Source organism: Panthera uncia (assembly GCF_023721935.1).
Source record: "Panthera uncia isolate 11264 chromosome C1 unlocalized genomic scaffold, Puncia_PCG_1.0 HiC_scaffold_3, whole genome shotgun sequence".
Taxonomy (NCBI): Eukaryota; Metazoa; Chordata; class Mammalia; order Carnivora; family Felidae; genus Panthera; species Panthera uncia.
The window spans coordinates 35,169,132-35,187,335 of record NW_026057584.1 but is presented as its reverse complement, the minus strand read 5'-3'; the positions used below and the strand labels follow the sequence as shown (position 1 = coordinate 35,187,335).

General features: G+C 36.9%; 1 protein-coding gene and 1 long non-coding RNA gene across 2 annotated transcripts in view; one reads left to right on the top strand and one right to left on the bottom strand.

Annotated features, from left to right (window-relative positions):
• Positions 1-4,010: 4,010 nt before the first annotated feature.
• The window catches only part of KCTD18 (potassium channel tetramerization domain containing 18), a 23,903-nt gene continuing 9,709 nt past the window's right edge, over positions 4,011-18,204 (bottom strand). Inside the window, exons 6-7 of the mRNA XM_049615923.1 lie at positions 13,962-14,064; positions 4,011-7,219 (exon numbers count right to left, since the gene is read on the bottom strand). Of these exons, the coding sequence (XP_049471880.1) occupies positions 6,742-7,219; positions 13,962-14,064 (581 nt within the window). The 3' untranslated portion in view covers positions 4,011-6,741. The remainder of the gene's footprint in view (positions 7,220-13,961; positions 14,065-18,204) is intronic.
• Positions 8,887-18,204, top strand: part of LOC125911788 (uncharacterized) — a 10,757-nt gene continuing 1,439 nt past the window's right edge. The window contains exons 1-2 of the long non-coding RNA XR_007454450.1: positions 8,887-9,343; positions 14,583-14,668. This is a non-coding gene — a long non-coding RNA (uncharacterized LOC125911788). The remainder of the gene's footprint in view (positions 9,344-14,582; positions 14,669-18,204) is intronic.

The window sequence follows — 18,204 nt, the reverse complement described above, 5'->3', positions numbered from 1 at the left end:
AGCAGACACAGGGACAGTTACCACTGGAGTTGAGGCAGACTGTCCAAGGAAAAAACAAGTTTGGGAGAGCCACCCACCCCTACTCACCCTGGCCCCATAGGCTGAGATTCTGATCCTCTAGAGGAGGGTGTACCTGTGGTCCACTGAGGGTCAAGAAGTTCACTGAGATGCTGGCAGCAAGAAGCCACCTATGGGGAACTGGAGAGCCAGAGAGGAGCTCCAGAGGAGGTGCTGGCCACTCTGCCAGGGGTCCCCCTGCAGGGGTGCCACTGAACTCACTAAGAATCTGGCTGGGGTACCAGCAGGGATACTGTTGAATTATCTGGGGAGCCAGAGGGGGTAGGCTGGACTGGAAGCTACTGCCAAAACTTACTGAGGGTGAGGGCTTCTGGGGGCCCCACACCCCAACTAAGCACCACAGGAGCAAGAACACAGGGATGCTCAATGAATGAAGAAAAAGCCCCTTCCTCCCTCCTGTGGTGTCCCTCCAGTGACAAAGCCAGATGGCTAAAGAGAACTGCTTATAGGGTCCAGCTCCTGGATCACAAGCAAGGCAATAAGGAGTGGATTTAGAACTGTAGGGCCCAAGGGCAGGCCACCCCCACAGAACCAAGAGGCAAAAGAGTTGATAACTGGCATAATCTTAGAAAGCACTAGCCGAGGATTTGATAAATAATAGCTATGCAGCATACAGAAGACTAAACAGCATGCAGAAGTCCTGTCCCGCTCCTCTTCAGAAATGGAGCAGCAAGCTTCCATAGGAGGCCCACCATAGTGCTTAAGAGCCTGTACTCCAGGAAGATAGCATTCATATGAATCCTGCCTTAGCCTCCTACTAGCCGCTAGGTGGCTTACCAAACCTCTTGGTGCTTCAGTTTCCTCCTCTATAAACTGGGGATGATAATAATAATATACCTACATTCTAGAGTGGTATACTAAATATGTCAGTATATAGGGTTTGGGGAGTACATCTTTGTTTTCCTTAGGTAGTTGCTTGCTTAGAACAGCAAACAAGTGTTTTTAGTATTATACATCAGGGAAAAAGAATTTCCCTGCCCTTCAAAGTCCTTCTAGCTAGACTAAGAATCAAACTGACATGAGGCAGATTAACAGGAGAAAATAAATCTTACTTTCATACATATGGGGAATCCACACAGACATGAAATTCCCCAGTCAGGCAAAATGAGGTATACATGTATCCTGAACTAAGGAGAAGTGGGCAGGGGTCTGGAACTTCAAAGGGAAGGAATGCAATTCACAGAAAGATGAAAAAAAGTAAATGTTTGGTAAATAAATGTTTGCTGGGCCACTCAGAAATAATGGGACATAGGGGACTTTGATCAGAGTCCTTGCTAGGTTCCTCTCTGTCTAGGATATCTAGTTCATATTATTCTATAGTTATCTCTGGTGAGTGCTCTCTTCTTGGAACAAGTCCTCTATCTAAATTCTGTTTAGGTCCTTGATGGGGGGAAAAAGGAGCTTTTCCTGAATCTGCTGGGTTTTGATTGCTTTCAGCTCAAAATAATCTTCACGCCAAGTGGTCCATCTTGGGGCAGGCTGCCCTTGGCTCCTACAATACCAAAATCAAAATTGTAACTGGGGGCTAATAGGATACATTTTTAATTGGCGGGACTGAGACATCCTTTAATTCTCACGGCTCCATTCCTGCTTGGGATGGACAGCTGTGATGTTTCCTCAACATACCATGGGCCCCAGTTAGGAGAAGTGATTATTTTGCTCAGGTTAAGCCACCAAACTGAAGCAATGGTTCTCAACTAGGGGTAGTCAATCTTGTGCCCATCCCCAACCCCTAGGGGACACTTGGAAAAGTCTAGAGACATTTTGGTTATAACAACTAGGGCAGGGATCCCTGGCCAGGGATGCTGCTTGACATCTTACAGTGCACAGTACAGTCACCCACAAGAAATAATTATCCAAAATGTCAAATAGTGTCAATGTAGAAAAGCCCTCATCTGAAAGAAAGAAAGAAAGAAAGACCCTCATCTGGAGGGTACAAGGGATTTGGAGGAAGGAAAGAGAAACAGAGCTGATGAGCAGGCACATGTTGCCTTGTTCCCCCAGCTATGCTGGGTTCTTGATTGGTTCAGCCTAGCTTACCAAGTCCAGACTGTATAACCTACAGCTGAAGTCTAAATATATAGCTTCTGAAGCCCTTGGCCTATTCCCGTCATCTACATAGAAGTTGAGTTCCCACATCTTCCAAACCGAGAAGTTAAGGGCTGAGTTCTTGAAAGAGCTGCTATTGAAGCAGAATGTCCAAAGTTTTAAGAAATCTTGGCAGACAGAAGCAATAGTTGCCTTTTCCCACCTAGCAAATATACTCCCTTTTTCTTTCCGTAACATGCTTTCTGTCTAAAACAAGTTTCTCTTCAAGGCTTCAGGCCCCCAGTTCATTTCCGTAGCTGGGAAAAATTTTTACTAAGGTAATGAGGGCTTCGGGGTAAAGGAAGAAAACGAAAAGTATGAGAAGCAACAATACAGCATGAAAAGTTGTTAAATAAACAAGTAGGGAAGAATACTGACTGACAGTTACCATAAAGTTCTATTTGTCTTAGCCAGAGCCTACATCAGGAACCGTCTAGCTATCAAATATGAAATGTATACAGGCTGTCCAAGACAACACATGTGAACAAAGAAAAATTAGCTTTTCTGTAACAATGTGTAAGAATGTGTAAGCCATGTGTATCTCATGAGGCTGACAGAACTGTAAGTGAAAATGGCCCCTTAGAGGCTGCACCACCAACCAAATTCCATGAATAGGAAATTCTGAAAACAGCTGGAAACCAATTTTTTTCTGTTAGCTATTCATGATGTTTCCTTTTTTGGCTTGAAATCATGCATACTAACTGCAGCCCTCAACAAAGAATCACTCATCCACTCTTCACTGAGGAATCAGCAACTTGTTGACAGTTTTCAAGGCTATTTCCACATATGGGAAAATGACAGTATTTTCCATCATTAGAAAGTTCCTAGTTAACTTAGGAATACACATATGTAAATAATTTGAATACTTTCCATTTGCTATAGAAGTTCTTTCCCTTCATTTTATCCAATTCATACTTTCCACTTAGTATCTAACCAACATCCTACCAAATATAAATTAAAGCTATCCAAAGGGATTGCAGGTATAAGACAATTCTTTTTTTTTTTTTTCTTAAGTAGGCTTCACACACAGAATGAGGTCAAACAGGGGGCTGAACATGGTTCCCAGCGTGGGGCCTCGAACTCACCACCCTGAGATCAAGACCTGAGCTGAGATGAATTGTCAAAAGCCTAACCAACTGGGCCACCTGTGTGCCCTTAAGGGGCAATCTCTTTTAAGTTACCCTTATATTCATACAAATGTTAGCATTCTCCCCTTTACAGTACAATTTATTACCACAAGTCTTTGTGCACGTTCAAAATGCTATTTAAATAAAAAAACCTTCTATGCACAATTTCTCAGGTAAAGTCAAATATACTGGCATGTTAATTCCTTCTTTAAAAATCAAGGAATAGCTGGATAATAATTATACTGTATTTAACCACAGACTGGGAAGTGAGTCAACAATTTTTTCAGCGTTAGCACTGGAATAGGACTCAGTCTGTGAATGAAAAAGAAATTGCATCAGCAATTCTAGCAGAAGCAATAAAGCAGGAGGGGAGAGGCCAGACTGCTTTTTTCCTTTCTCAGAAGTCAGACAGTGTTGGCACCAACCTCTCTGAGATCTCGTGATCCTTCGCTCTGGATTACTTTAAACAACTTGACAAGTTATCTAACTGTTATGGTCATTACTAATGGTAATTTTGGTCATTAGCAATAATCACCCTACTAAGGAACCTCCACTACCACCTCTTTTGTTCTGACTGTATCAACTCTGCAAGGTTGGAAATCAGTTTCCACACCCCCTGAAGATTGCCACCAGGCACATTTTAAAAAAAATAATTGGGGTGTGGGGGAGGAAGCTGGGAATTGCCTTAACTGTTTAGAAATTTACTGAAGGACTACCACATACCAGGCATTACACATATAGAGGCAATGGAGTCCCCTCTCTAGTAGGAAAGATATGTTATCCAATAGTTTAATACCTAACTGTTCAACAACTTTAAATATTAAACAAATTCACAATTTTAGTCTACTTCCTCCCTCTAGCTTTTCCTTTGTTCAGTGATGTTGTGTCATTCAGGGGCCAATATGGGGGGATGTTATGGGGGGTGTCATTATTGTACAGCTCTTATTTTGTTCAACCTCATTTTCTTGATCTTTAAAGAACTGGGAAAGACTACCTTCATTATATTGTTGTGCTGAAACTAAAAAGCAAAATGAACACAATAAAACAAAGTATATGAAAATACTTTATAAAATATTACAATGTATTGCCTTATAAGGCAACATTGAAGCAAAAAATTATTATTTAAAAATATAAAATATAAAATGCCAGACTTAGGGCTTTCCATGATATAACTAACCAGTTTTAATCAGGACAAACCAGTTTTCAACACAGATTGCCTAGAAGGGCATAATCATATATCTTTTTGATACGAGTAGTACTAAAGGTCCTACTCATCATAAGAATTTCTTGTCTCCTCTGACCCAACAACTGCACAAACCTACATTTCCAAAGTAATGACACTGAACTATTATTTATAAAGCATACTTTCTCTTTTCTTATTTTTTATTTTCCTGGAAGACCAGAGGGTTATGATAAGTTACTCCTTTGTGTCTACAGAATCTGGAGAAATGTGATTTCATGCAAAAGTACCTAGTCCCCAGGGAACCACCCCAACTAAAGTAATTTTCAAATTACTTCAGCATTCTGAATTTGACTTTGACTCTTGCTACCCATGGTCCATCAGGGACCACTTGTCTCTTTCCACCTTGGCTACACCATGGCCTAGTAGCTGTTCCAAAAACTACCTTCTTACAAAGACTAGATGTGCTAAATAGACTTCCTTTAAACTGTTAGAGGCAAAGAAAAGAAGGCTATTCGCAGAAACACCCATGAGTACAGGTAAACCTCTTTTAATTGCACTTTGCTTTATTGTGCTTCCTAGATACTGCATTTTTTTTTTTTTTTTTTTTTTACAGATTGAAGGTTTGTGGCAACCCTCCATCAAGCAAATCTATTGGTACCTTGGTATAAAATATTCTTATATGAATCAGAAATTCAAGATATCCGAGATCAAGCAATACTAGTAATGTCCTAAATGGAAGTTCTCAAAATTCACTATGATCTTTGATTTTCAGAATGCTTAGAGTCTTTATAATAGTATTTTTCAAGGTGACTAAGTATTTTTTATATTCTACAGGGAAATGTAGTTCATGAACCATCAGTTATATATTCATTTTTTTTCTAGCCAGATAAAACACCTATTTTAAAAGGCTGCTGGTATTTGAATAGATATACAAAATTTGTTTAATTATTTCATACATTATCTAGGGAATAAAGAAATTTGGAAACCAGAAATAGATAACCTACATAAACAAACAAGCTCTCATGCTACCAATGGGCTCTAGGACTTAAAAAAAAGTATAGTCACAGAAAATGTTACTTTTTATGGAAAAGTTTTACTTTATTTTGTAAAAAGTAATGTTTTGAGTATATTCACTCTTTCAAAGTAATGCAAGTACAATGATAAGCATTGAGTAAAAAGTACCCTGCTTTATGGACTTATTTTTAATACACTGTAGGCATACTGCTTACTGAAGGCAGAAATATGGGATCCAATTATAAAACTTAACATGTAAGAGTAAACACATACAACTGAATAGTTGTGAAAAAATAGAGGATTAATTAAAAGATTGTTTAAAAATATTAAGTTCAAGTTAAATGGGAATTTTATGCATAAAAATCATATTACATGGTCAGAATGACTCTTCAGTGGTCATTCCTGAGAAACAAATAGTAACTTTAGTTAAAAGTTAATGTTTAACTTCTTTTTCAAAGTACTTTCAAAACTTCACTTATTCAAATTAAAACATTTTAACAATTCATTCTGAAGACATGTTATATGGTTCTCATTCCAAGATATCTTGTGATGTATAAATAAATCTGCTACCAGAAAAGACAAAAAAAAAAACAATCTAGGAAAGAAAATACTTTGAGTCAAAGTGTGATCTTCAATTACTCTTTTTTTCCTCCTCAAATCTTTTCATGACGGCTTTTGAGACTGAAAGTAACCTGTGGGGGGGTTCACCTTGGTGCACATTTTCTCTCAAATCTCTCGTGGCTGGGACACAGCGCAGGGAAGCATTAACGCCACCCTCTCTTATTCTGTTTCAGCAGACGGGAATACTAATCCCACTCTTGGCCCTGGGCAGCAATGAGTAACATTACAAAAGAGCCTAAAGTCTATAATTACTCAGCAACAAAGTAGACTTCTCTAGTGATGGTTCTGCTGTACTGTTTTATTGTACTGTGCTGTTTTGTTGCCTTAATACGGATTAACCATCAAAAAAAAAAAAAAAAAAAACCAAAAAACCCAACAAAACCACCCTGAAATTCAAACTATCAGTAGACAAACCATGTCAAAGTAAGGAAAATGAAAAGTAAAGATAGGCTCAACCACTTAAAGCTTCCTTCCTCCATTCCTACTTGACTCACTTCATTTTTCCCATAACGATCCTAAAGACCAGCATAAGCTTTCACCTCTACTGCACCAAGAACAGCGCCACTTATTTGCACCACACGGGTCGGGCGCTCCGAGAGGCGAGCTGGAGGTCAGGAACCCACTTTTCTGTCAATCAGCCTGGCCCCGCCCGTTTTCAGTCTGCGCTTGCGCGTCAGGGACTTCCGGGGGCGGCACTAGGGGTTCCGCGGGTCGCGGTGCTGCCCCGGCTGGCGGGGAAGGCCCGGCGGCGCACAGTGGAGTTCGCTTCAGTTTTATCACTCGCGGCGGGGTGGCTTTCTTGTCTGAGAGCAGGACCTTGGCTGGGGGTGGGTGTGCGGCTCCGTTTTCAGCAGCGCTCCTGGCCCCGCGGGAAGCCTGGGGCTGGCCTGGCAGCACGGTGCCCACCGACGACGGGGCCTTTGGCGACGCAGAACGCTGCGCTGCCTTTCCGCCTGAAGAGTGGAGGGCGCTGGCCGGAGACACTCGGACCGACGCCGAGTTCTTGACTTTAATTTGGGTGCTGGTGGAAGGGCCCAGAAATCGGACTGGTTTAGGACCAGTCTTACAGTTCACTTCTTCTTCTTCTTCATTGAAAGCTATCAGTCGCCTGTGGATACAGAAGCATGTCAATGTCAGCATTTACAGGTTTGGTAACTCATGAAAACGTCCGCAAAGTTTATCTTCAGTGTGAGGAAAATCGTTTTCATCGAATTTGAGTCAAGAGGTTTAGAGGGATCAGGTACTTCATCTCGTCTCCCACCAAGGTCAATAAGTAAATTACCAAGTTTACAAAAGATTGTTTCTACTTGAATATGAACTCTTAAAATCACCATAATGTTTTCTAAAATAAAATAAAATCACCATGTTAATACCGACAAATTAAGATTTGGAATGTTACATTAGAATTATATAGTATATCACTTGGTTCCTAAGAATCCTCACAGTGACCCAGATGATAACCAGGATGATCTCAAGTTAAGGGTTCCCCCCCCCCCTCAGAACAACAGTTGATTTACTGAGAAAATTTACTGTTTCATAAACTCTTTGAGAAATGCTGTTGCATATTTTACTCTCCTCTTGAAAGTTAATAAAGGTTCTGAGGTCTAAAGTAAAGACACCTATTTAATTTTGTTGCATCCGTATTTCCCAATATGAATCTGTAATGCAGCCTTTGGCACCCAGTAAAATTAGCATTCTGTGAAATGCATTTTGGGAACTGCTAGAATGGTCAAACCCATGGTATAGTTAGATGCTTTTTCAATTTAAGAAGTATTAGACAAAACTTAAAAGATTCCTGAATTGAGTTTGCCATTCATTATAAAAAAATCTAAATGGAAGACAATGGTTGTTTTTAATTAAAAAAAATTCGACTTATTGAAATTAAAAAAAAAACCAAAAAACTAGTTTACCCATTTCTCCCCCTCCCCCACTCCTGCCTCTGGCAATCACCAATCAGTTCTCTGTATCTACCAGCTTGAATTTTTTTTTTACTTCATTTATTTACTTCATTTTACTTTCATTTATGAAAAAACAAAGATCACATGATATTTGTCTTCCTTTGACTTATTTCACTTAACATAATGCCATGGAGGTCCATCCATGTTGTCACAAATGGCATGATTTCATGCTTTATAGCTGAGTAATACTCCTTTATATATATATACCACATCTTCTTTATCCATTCATCCATCAATTGACACTTAGGTTTTTCCATATTGTAAACAATACTGCAATGAAGTATTCAAGTTACTCTTTGCATTTTCTTTGGATAAATGCCCAGAAGTGAAATTGCTGGATCATAGGGTAGTTCTACCTTTAAATTTTTGAAGAACCTCCAACTATTTTCCATAGTGGCTGCACCAGTTTACATTCCCACCATAAGAGCTGAAGGGTTCCCTTTTCTCCACATCCTTGCCAACATTTGTTATTTCCTGTCTTTTTTATAATAGCCATTCTAACAGGTCTAAGGTGATATTTCATTGTGGGTTTGATTCACATTTCCTTGATGATTATTGACATTGAGCATCTTTTCATGTACCTGTTGGTCATCCGTATGTCTTCTTCAGAATGATGTCTATTCAGATTTTCTGCCCTTTTTTAAAATTTTATTTTATTTTATTTTTTGCTTTTGAGTTGTATGAGTTCTTTATATATTTTGGACATTAGTTCCTTATCAGATAATATTACTTGCAAATATTTTCTCCCACTCAATAGATAGTCTTTTGATTTTGATGGTTTCCTTTGCTGTGCAGAAGTCTTAGTTTGATGTAGTCCCACTTATTTTTGCCTTTGTTGCTTTTGCTTTTTGTGTCAGATACAAAAAATCATTGCCAAGACCTATGTCAAGGAACTTACTGCCTCTGTTTTCATCTATTTTGAGTTAATTTTTGTGTATGGTGCAAGATAGGGATCCACGCAAAAGTTTCATTCTTTTGCATGTGGATATCCAGTTTTCCCAACACCAAAAGAGACTGTCCCTTCCCCACTATATATTCTTGGCTGCTTTTGTGTACATTACTTGACCATATATGTGTGGGTTTATTTCTGGGCTTTCTATTCTGTTGCATTGGACTATGTGTCTGTTTTTATGCCAGAACCATACTGTTTTAATTATTACAGTTTTGTAATATACAGTAGTCCCCCCTCCCCCACAGTTTCACTTTCTGCAGTTTAAGTTACCCACAGATGACCATCGCCTGGAAGCAGATGATCCTTCTTCTATCATCAGAAGGTCAGTAGTAGCCTAATGCTATGTCACAATGTCTGTATCATTCACGTCACTTCATCTCATCACAGGCATTTTATCATCTTACATCATCTCAAGAAGAAGGGTGAGTATAGTACAATATTTTGAAAGACCACATTCACATATATTTATTATGTATATTGTTACAATTGTTCTATTTTATTGAGTTACTGTTATTACTCTCTTACTGTGCCTAATTGAAAAAAATAAATTTTACCACAGGTATGTATGTGTTGGAAAAAACATAGTACATACAAAGTTCAGTACTATACAGTTTCAGGCATCCACTGGAAGTCTTGGAATGTATCCCCTGTGGATAAGGGGGGACTATGCTAGTTTGAAATCATGGACCATGAGTTTTCCAGCTTTGTTCTTCTTTTTCAAGATTGCTTTGGTTATTCAGGATCTTTTCTGGTTCCATACAAATTTGAGGATTGTTTGTTCTATTTCTATAAAAAATGCCATTCGAATTTTGATAGGGATTGCATTGAATCTATAGAATTCTTTGGGTAGTATGGATATTTTTATAATGTTAATTTTTCCAGTCCATGAAGACAAAATATTTTTCCATTTATTTATGTTCTCTTCAATTTCTTTCATTAATGTCTTATAGTTTTCAATACATAGGTTTTTCACCTCCTTGGTTAAATTTATTCCTAGATATTTTATTCTTTTTGGTGCAGTTGTAAATGGGATTGTTTTCTTAATTTCTCTTTCTGATAGTTCATCATTAGTGTATATAAATGATTTTTGTATATTAATTTTGTATCCTGCAAATTTACTGAATTTCTTTATTAATTCTAGCAGTTTTGATGTAATTTTTTCTATATATATCATGCTACCTGCAAATAGTGACAGTTCTACTTCCTTTTTTTTTTTAAATGTTTATTTATTTATTTTTGAGAAAAAGAGCATGAGCAAGGGAAGGGCAGAGAGAGAATCTCAAGTGGAGCCAATCAGAGCTCAATGCGGGACTCAAGCTCACGAAACATAAGATCATGACCTGAGCCAAAATCAAGAGTTGGATGCTTAACCAACTGTGCCACCCAGGTGCCTGTTACTTCCTTTCTAATTTGGATTCCCTTTATTTCTTTTTCTTGCCTAAATGCTCTAGCTAGGGCTTCCAATACTATGTTGAATATAAGTGATGAAAGTGGGTATCCTTGTCTTGTTCCTGACCTTAGAGGAAAAGCTATCAGCTTTTCACCATACAGTATGATGCTAGGTGTGGGCTTGTCATATATGGACTTTATTATGTTGAAGTGCAGTCCCTCTATACCCACTTTGTTGAGTTTTTATCGTAAATTGTTGAATTTTGTCAAATGCTTTTTCTGCATCTATTGAGATGATCATATGATTTTCAATACGATATCAAAAACATATGATAGGTTTCTGTTCATGATGGTGATGTAGGAAAATCTTGAATTTATCTCCTCCCACAAATACACTGAGTCTACAGCTACATATGGAACAATTTCCTCATAAAAAAAAAAACCCTAAAGAATAGCTGAGTGACAACTACACATCATTAGTAGAAGGAAAGAAATAAAGATTGGAGCAGGCTGGCGCCTCGGTGGCTCAGTCAATTAAGTGTGCAACTTCAGCTCATGTCATGATCTCATGGTTTGTGGGTTCGAGCCCCACATCAGGCTTTTTGCTAACAGCTCAGAGTCTGGAGCCTGCTTTGGATTCTGTGTCTCCCTCTCTCTCTGCCTCTCCCCCATTCGTGCTCTGTCTCTCTCTGTCTCTCAAAGATAAATAAATGTTAAAAAATAAATAAATAAAAGATTAGAACAGAAGTAAATGAAATAGAGACTATAAAGACAATAGAAAAGATCAATGAAACTAAGAGCCAGTTCTAAAAAGATAAACAAAATTGACAAACCTTTAAGAAAACTCACTAAGAAAAAGGAGAGAGGACTCAAATAAAATCAGAAATGAAGAGGTGTTACAACTAATACCACGGAAATACAAAGGATCATAAGATAAGAGCTTGCTGTGATTAATTACACACCAACAAACTAGACCAGATGGATAAATTCCTAAGGGATTAAGAGTTACGAACTTCTAGTTATAAAATAAGTCATGGGGATGAAGCACAGCATAGGGAATATAATCAATAACATTATAGTAACACTGTATGACGTTACTACACTTATCATAGTGAGCACTGCATAATATATAATATCGTCAATTCATTATGTTGTACATGTGAAACTAATATAACATTGTATGTCAACTATACTTCAATTAAAAAAAAAGGACAAATAAATTTTTTTTAATTCCTAGAAATATACAACCTATCAAGACTGACTCATGATGAAATCGACAATCTGAACAGACCAATTATTAGTAAGGAGATTGAATCAGTAATCAGAAAGCTCCTGGGGCACCTGGCTGGCTCAGTCAGTAGAGCATGCAACTCCTGATCTTGGGATTGTGAGTTCAAGCTCCATGTAGGGCCTAGAACTTACTTAAAACAAAACAAAACAAAACAAAAAACAGGGACTCCTGGGTGACTCAGTCAGTTAAGCATCCAACTCTTGATTTCAGCTCAGGTCATGATCTCACAGTTCATGGGTTTGAGCCCCATGTTGGGCTCTGTGTTGACAAGCATGGAGCCTGCTTGAGAATCTCTCTCTCTTTCTTTCTCTCTCTCTCTCTCTCTCTCTCCCCCCCCCCACTCTCTCTTTTCCTCCCCCACTCATGCTCTCTCTCTCAAAATAAATAAATAAACTTAAAAAACAATAAAACAAAGCAAAACACCTCCCAATAAACAAAAGTCCAGGACCAGAAGGTTTCACTGGTAAATTCTACCAAACATTTGAAGAAGAGTTGATACCAATCCTTCTCAAACTCTTCCACACAACAGAAGAGGAGGGAATGCGTCCAAATTATTTTTATGAGACCAGGATAACCCTGATACTAAAACCAGACAAGAATGCCACAAGAAAAGAAAATTATAGGCCAATATCGCTGGTGAACATAAATGCAATAATACTCAACAAAATATTAGTAAACCATATTCAACAATACATTAAAAGGATCATATACCATGATCAAGTGGGATTTATTCCAGGGATGCAAGGATGGTTCAATATCTGTAAAGAGCCAGTATGATATTAAGGTTTAAGGAAATGACCTTAAAACTGTCAAACAACCACTGTCGAAATCCTGCCTGCTCCTGCCACTGTTTGCATCAGTTTCACCTCCTGAACAGGAAGTATAATGGCAATCCTCCAAGTTTTCTCCCTTTTATCAGTGTGGGTATATTTTCACAGGCAAATAAATATAACATAATGAATTTTGATCTTGGAAATAGGATCATAATGGCATGGCGATTTGAAAACTGACATGTAATAAAGAATGCAAATATAATATATTCAACCCTAAAACTCTACTGAACATAACTAAATTTTCTCAGGTGAAGCAAATGATTCTTCAGGACCTCACAATTGTTTCTAAGTTATCATTATCATTATCCTATCCATGAATCAAAAATAATGCTTAATAAACCCCAGAGGAAAGAACAATTAACGCAGAGGAGAATCTCCATAAAACCATCCCTGCTTGCTTTGTTTTCTGCCCACATCTTCTACTAGAGTCTTGACCAAGATTTCTCCACCTTAGCTCTATTGCCATTTTTGGTTGGATAAATCTTTGTTGTAGAGGCTGCTCAATGCATTCTAGGATGTTTATCAGCATCCCTGGCCTCTACTTACTAGATGCTAGTAGCATCCCCCACCCCACAGTGTCTCTAAACATTGTCAAATATCCCCTGTGGGACAAAACTGCCCTCAGTTGAGAACCACTGCTCTGGACCCAAACAGTATTTGCTAACTGTAAGTTCAAAAAGCAAAATAAATATTGATAATAAAATGAGGGCCTTTAAGAAAAAAAAGATGTTTTAACCAGAGATAATTAACTATTAAAAACTGAAGAAAATTCTCTGCATTTCTATGAAAGATCCAAAAGGAAAAAAAAAAAAGCAATCACAGATTCTATAGGGGCACTGAATCAAATTCACAACAGATGATCAAGAAATCAGAACATCTAAAAACCATGAATGATACCCAGATAATGAAAAATAAGTATGATTTTAAATGTATTTAAAGTACAGTCAAAAGCACAGATGTGGACTGAATTTGATAATAATTTCAGAAAATACAAGAAAATACCATTAAATAAAAATACTATTGGTGGTAATAGGAAGGAGAAAGGAATTCAGAATAAGTCACAGGAAATTTCAAATATTAAGTCTAACAAATAATTTTTTTGGCTACTGCCAATAAAGCCTAGGATTTTACTTCTGTAGGGAAAAATACTTACCACAGCATTCTTACTATGTCCACTAGTATTCTTAAAATCACATTCTCCCAAAAAGAACATACTGTAACTCAGTTTTAGAGAATTATTTCCAGTTTTTACATAGTTTTGGAAACTTTGAATTTATCAAGATTTATATTTTGATGGTAATGCAGAATACTCACCTAGGTGACTAATAAACTTAGTAAGATCAAGAACCATTATTCATTTCTCCAGTAAAGGCAGTAAAAATACAGGTCACAGATTTAAACAAAAAACAATATCAACAGAACACAACCTCTTTCGAATTGGGGCCATGTGACGCAGGCTTCCAAGTAAAGGCCGCTCTTCCAGAGTCCAACATTCTATCAGCTCATGAGGTACCCGCCAGTAGCTAACACCTGGAAGATCAAAAGGCATAATTAAGAGAGCCACTGTCCACTGCAAAAGGTTCAGCAACACTTTTGTGTAAAACTAAGCAGAAAGAGTTTGAGATTCATGCCTCCCATTTGAAGAAAGTAGGTGTATGCAGGAAGTGTTCCCATGAAGAAACAAGGCAATAGTGGGATAACTCATAACGCAGGTCTAGGGAATTTCTGGCTACCAGCCCCAGATCTACTACTGATAATTAGATCATTATATGGGTTCTGGGCAGATGAGTTAAAGGCACAGGCTCTGGAGCCAAGACTGCCTGGGTCTGAATCCCCCCACTTCTATCACTTACTAATCATGCGACCTTGCGAAAGTTACTTAACTTTCTGTGTCTAAATTTTCTCATCTGTAAAATTACAATAACAGTATATACTTCATAGGTTTGTTGTGATGATTAAATGAGTAAATAAGTGCAAAATGCTTAGTATAGGGCCTATAACAGACAGCGCTTAACAGATGTTTGGTGCCTTTATTTTATAAATTCTAGTGTTGACAGCAGTGCAAGGATTGGACAATGACGGTCTTAACACTTGCCATGTCAACATCATTGGATTGCAGCACTCATCAAATCAGGTAAATTTTGTGAACCACTGTAAATTTCCTTTGACCACTATATGAATATGAACTATCACTGTTAGGGTAGTGTGTGTGTTAGGCCAAGATTGTGGTCAAACTCATTTTAACTTTTAAATCTGAGAAGTTTCTGAATGAAAGTTTGAAATGTATTTTTATGAACCTCAAAAATGTTATCCTGAGTTAAAAAACCAGACACAATAGGTCATATATTGTATGATTCCAGTTACATGAAATATCCAGAACAGGCTAATGCAATGAAACAGAAAGCAGACTGGTGGTTGCCAGGGGCTGAGGAGAGAAGGGAATGGGGAGTAACTGCTTAACAGGTACTGGGTTTCCTTGTGGGATGATGAAAATGTTTTGGAACTAGACAGAGATGGTGGTTATACAACATTGTTAATGTAGTAAATGCCACTGAAGTCTATACTTTAATTCTATATTATATGAATTTCACCCCAATTTTTAAAGAATCATAAAAAATTATATGTAGATGCATTAAAAAAGGCTTAAAAATGTTGAATAAAAATTGGTTCACATTGTTTTAAAAGTAACTTTGAAGTCCCAAGAATGGATATGGTGTCGTATGTATGTGGTTTTTTGTTTTTGTTTTGTTTTGAGAGAAAGAGAGTGAGAGCACGAGCAGGGGAAAGGGGCAGAGGGAGAGAGAGAGAATCTTAAGCAGGCTTCATGCTCAGGACAGAATCTGATTTGGGGCTTGATCCCATGATCCTGGGACTGAAAGCAAGTCAGATGCTCAGCTGACTGAGCCATCCAGGCACCCCTGGTGTCTTGTTTTTTAATCATTAAAGGTTTAGTAATAAATATTAACCAACTTAGCAAGCTGGGCATATAAATTAGTATATGTAACATATATATCCAATACTCACAGAGCCTATGGACCTAATTTTAAGACAATAATTATCTGGAACTGCTTGATCATGCTCCCAAACATACTGCTGCTACAAAAACATTCCCAAATCCCATCCATTAAGGTTTGTTTGTTTATTTTTAACTCAGGTTTATTGAGATAATTTACATAAAATAAAATTCACCCTTTTAAAGTACTCACTTCAATGAGTTTTGATAAATGTATACAGTCATATAATTATAGCCACAATCAAGACATAGAACATTTCTATCACCCCCAAATTTCCCATGTACCCCTTTGCTATTGATGCCTTCCCCTCCATTCCATAGTTTTACCATTTCAGGGGTGTCATACAAATGGGATCATAACAGTATGTACCCTTCTGTGTCTGGTTTCTCTAGCATTGATATTTTGAAGATTCATCCATGTTGATATATGCATTAATGATCATTTCTTTTTACTGCTGTGTAGTATTCCATTATATAGACATGCCACAGTTTCTTTTTAAAACTTTTATTTTTGCCTTCCTATAAAATAATTCACTTTCATTGTATAAAACTTGGATAATATAGAAAAGTATATATTAAAAAAAAATCAAGATCACTTCTAATCCTAAAACTAGGAATCATGATTCATGACACTTCAATGAATCTGATTCCAGTCTTTTTCTCATTCATATGATATGCACATTACTGAATACACTTTACATTTAATTTTTTTTCCTGCTTTTGATAATTTCTTATTGTATCATGGGCATTCATGTATGTAAAAAATTATTCAAAATAATTTTAATAGCTATTGCTCATCAGTTTCCCATAGATGTGCCAATATGTATTTAACCTTCTATCATAGACATTTATATTGTTTTTATTTTTTCTCTATTATAAATAATGCTTAATTGAATACTTTGTTCATAAACCTTTATCTGCATTTGGTTATATCTAGAAGTAGAATTATCAGGTCAAAGAATATGAACAGTTCTGATGCTATCAATATGTAATGATAAATTATTTCCCAACACAGTAGTACTAATTGTTACTCCTGCCAAAAATGCATGAGATCTTTACTAATCTGGTATGTAAAAAATAGTTCTCATTTAATACATATTTCACTGATAAATAATGAGTTTGAACCTCCTGCCACGTGCTGATTTCCTTTCCTGAAAATTTTGTGGTCATGAACCTTGCACATTTATTTATAATAGGCATTGAGTTGATTTTCTAATCAACTTAAATAAATCCTCTCTATTTTAAGGATATTCTTTGTCCAGTTAATGTAATATTTTTATCCAAGTTTTTATTAGCCTTTTAATTTTTTTATACTTTTTTGTTTTAAAGTTATATTAAATATTATGTAATCAAATTTATTCATCTTTGTCTCTTATGATTTATTTCCCTTTTAAGAAATCAGTTATTTGTTTAACTTTCATTATAGTTTATTATAGCTTCATTTTTCATCCATAAATTCACCTGGGATTATTTTGATAAGTGACATGAGGTTAAAATTCTGTTTTCTCCTAAGCATATTTCTCAATTTCATATTAAATCATCCATCTTTTTTCATTGATATTTAATACTCCTTATCACATAGCATTTTTATTCTTATAATTTCATTGGGGTTTACTCCTGATCTTTGCATATGGTTCTTACTATCACAAATCTATATATAGTATTTTTACTATCACATAGTTAGATTCATTCCTCTGATGACTTCTGCTCTCCAAAATGTTCTTGGCTATTTCACTGCTTTTTTCTTTCAAGGAATATTAGAATCATTTCCTCAAGATGGCCAAAGGGTTCCACTGATGTGTTGGTAGGGATTGTGTTAAACCTATAATTTGATCTGAGAAAAACTGATATCTTTATAATGAATATTATAAAATCTATCTGAATAGATTTCCTGTTTGGGAGCATGGTCGGTCTTACCATACTCTTCATGTCTTCTTTTTTTATAGATGGATGGATGAATTGATGAATGGATGAATATATTTTAGTAGTTTTCCTCATAAAAGACTCAAGTATTTCTTGATAGGTCATCCTAGTTATTTTGTTGTTTATTGCCATTGTAAATGGGATTTTCCCCTGTGATTTCTAACTAATCTATCATAAGTAAGCTGACCTTTGTGTTTACTTACATTGTATCCAGCTGGTTTGGTCTACTAAACTCATCACTTATAAGATACCTTTAGTTGATTCCTTTGGGTTTTCTAAAAAGACATACTCTCCACAAATAACTATCTCCTTCCTTCCAATATTTCTTTCTCTCACTTCTGTTTCTTGTCTAATGGCTTTCCGTAGGCCTTCCAGAACTGTGTTAAATACCCATGATACTTCATTACCTGCTTATTAAAAAGTTAAAATCAGTCTCACACTCTGTAAGTCAGTGATCCCAGCTCTTCACTTCAGCTTCCCGAGTCAGTGGAGAAAGAAGACCAGCCAGGGCTCTCCCGAAGCCTTCTGGGCAGTCTGCCAGTCCAGAGGCACAATAGGAGACACAGAGAACACCAGGGGGTTTGTTCCTCAACTTAAGCCTAAGTGTCTCAAAGTCAATTAAATCTAAGATAAAAAGCTTAAAGAGAATAGCACTTTCTTCTATCTGCCTGAGGGGTGTAATCTGGTGAAGGAAGGAGATAGTTATTTGTGGAGAGTATGTCTTTTTAGAAAAC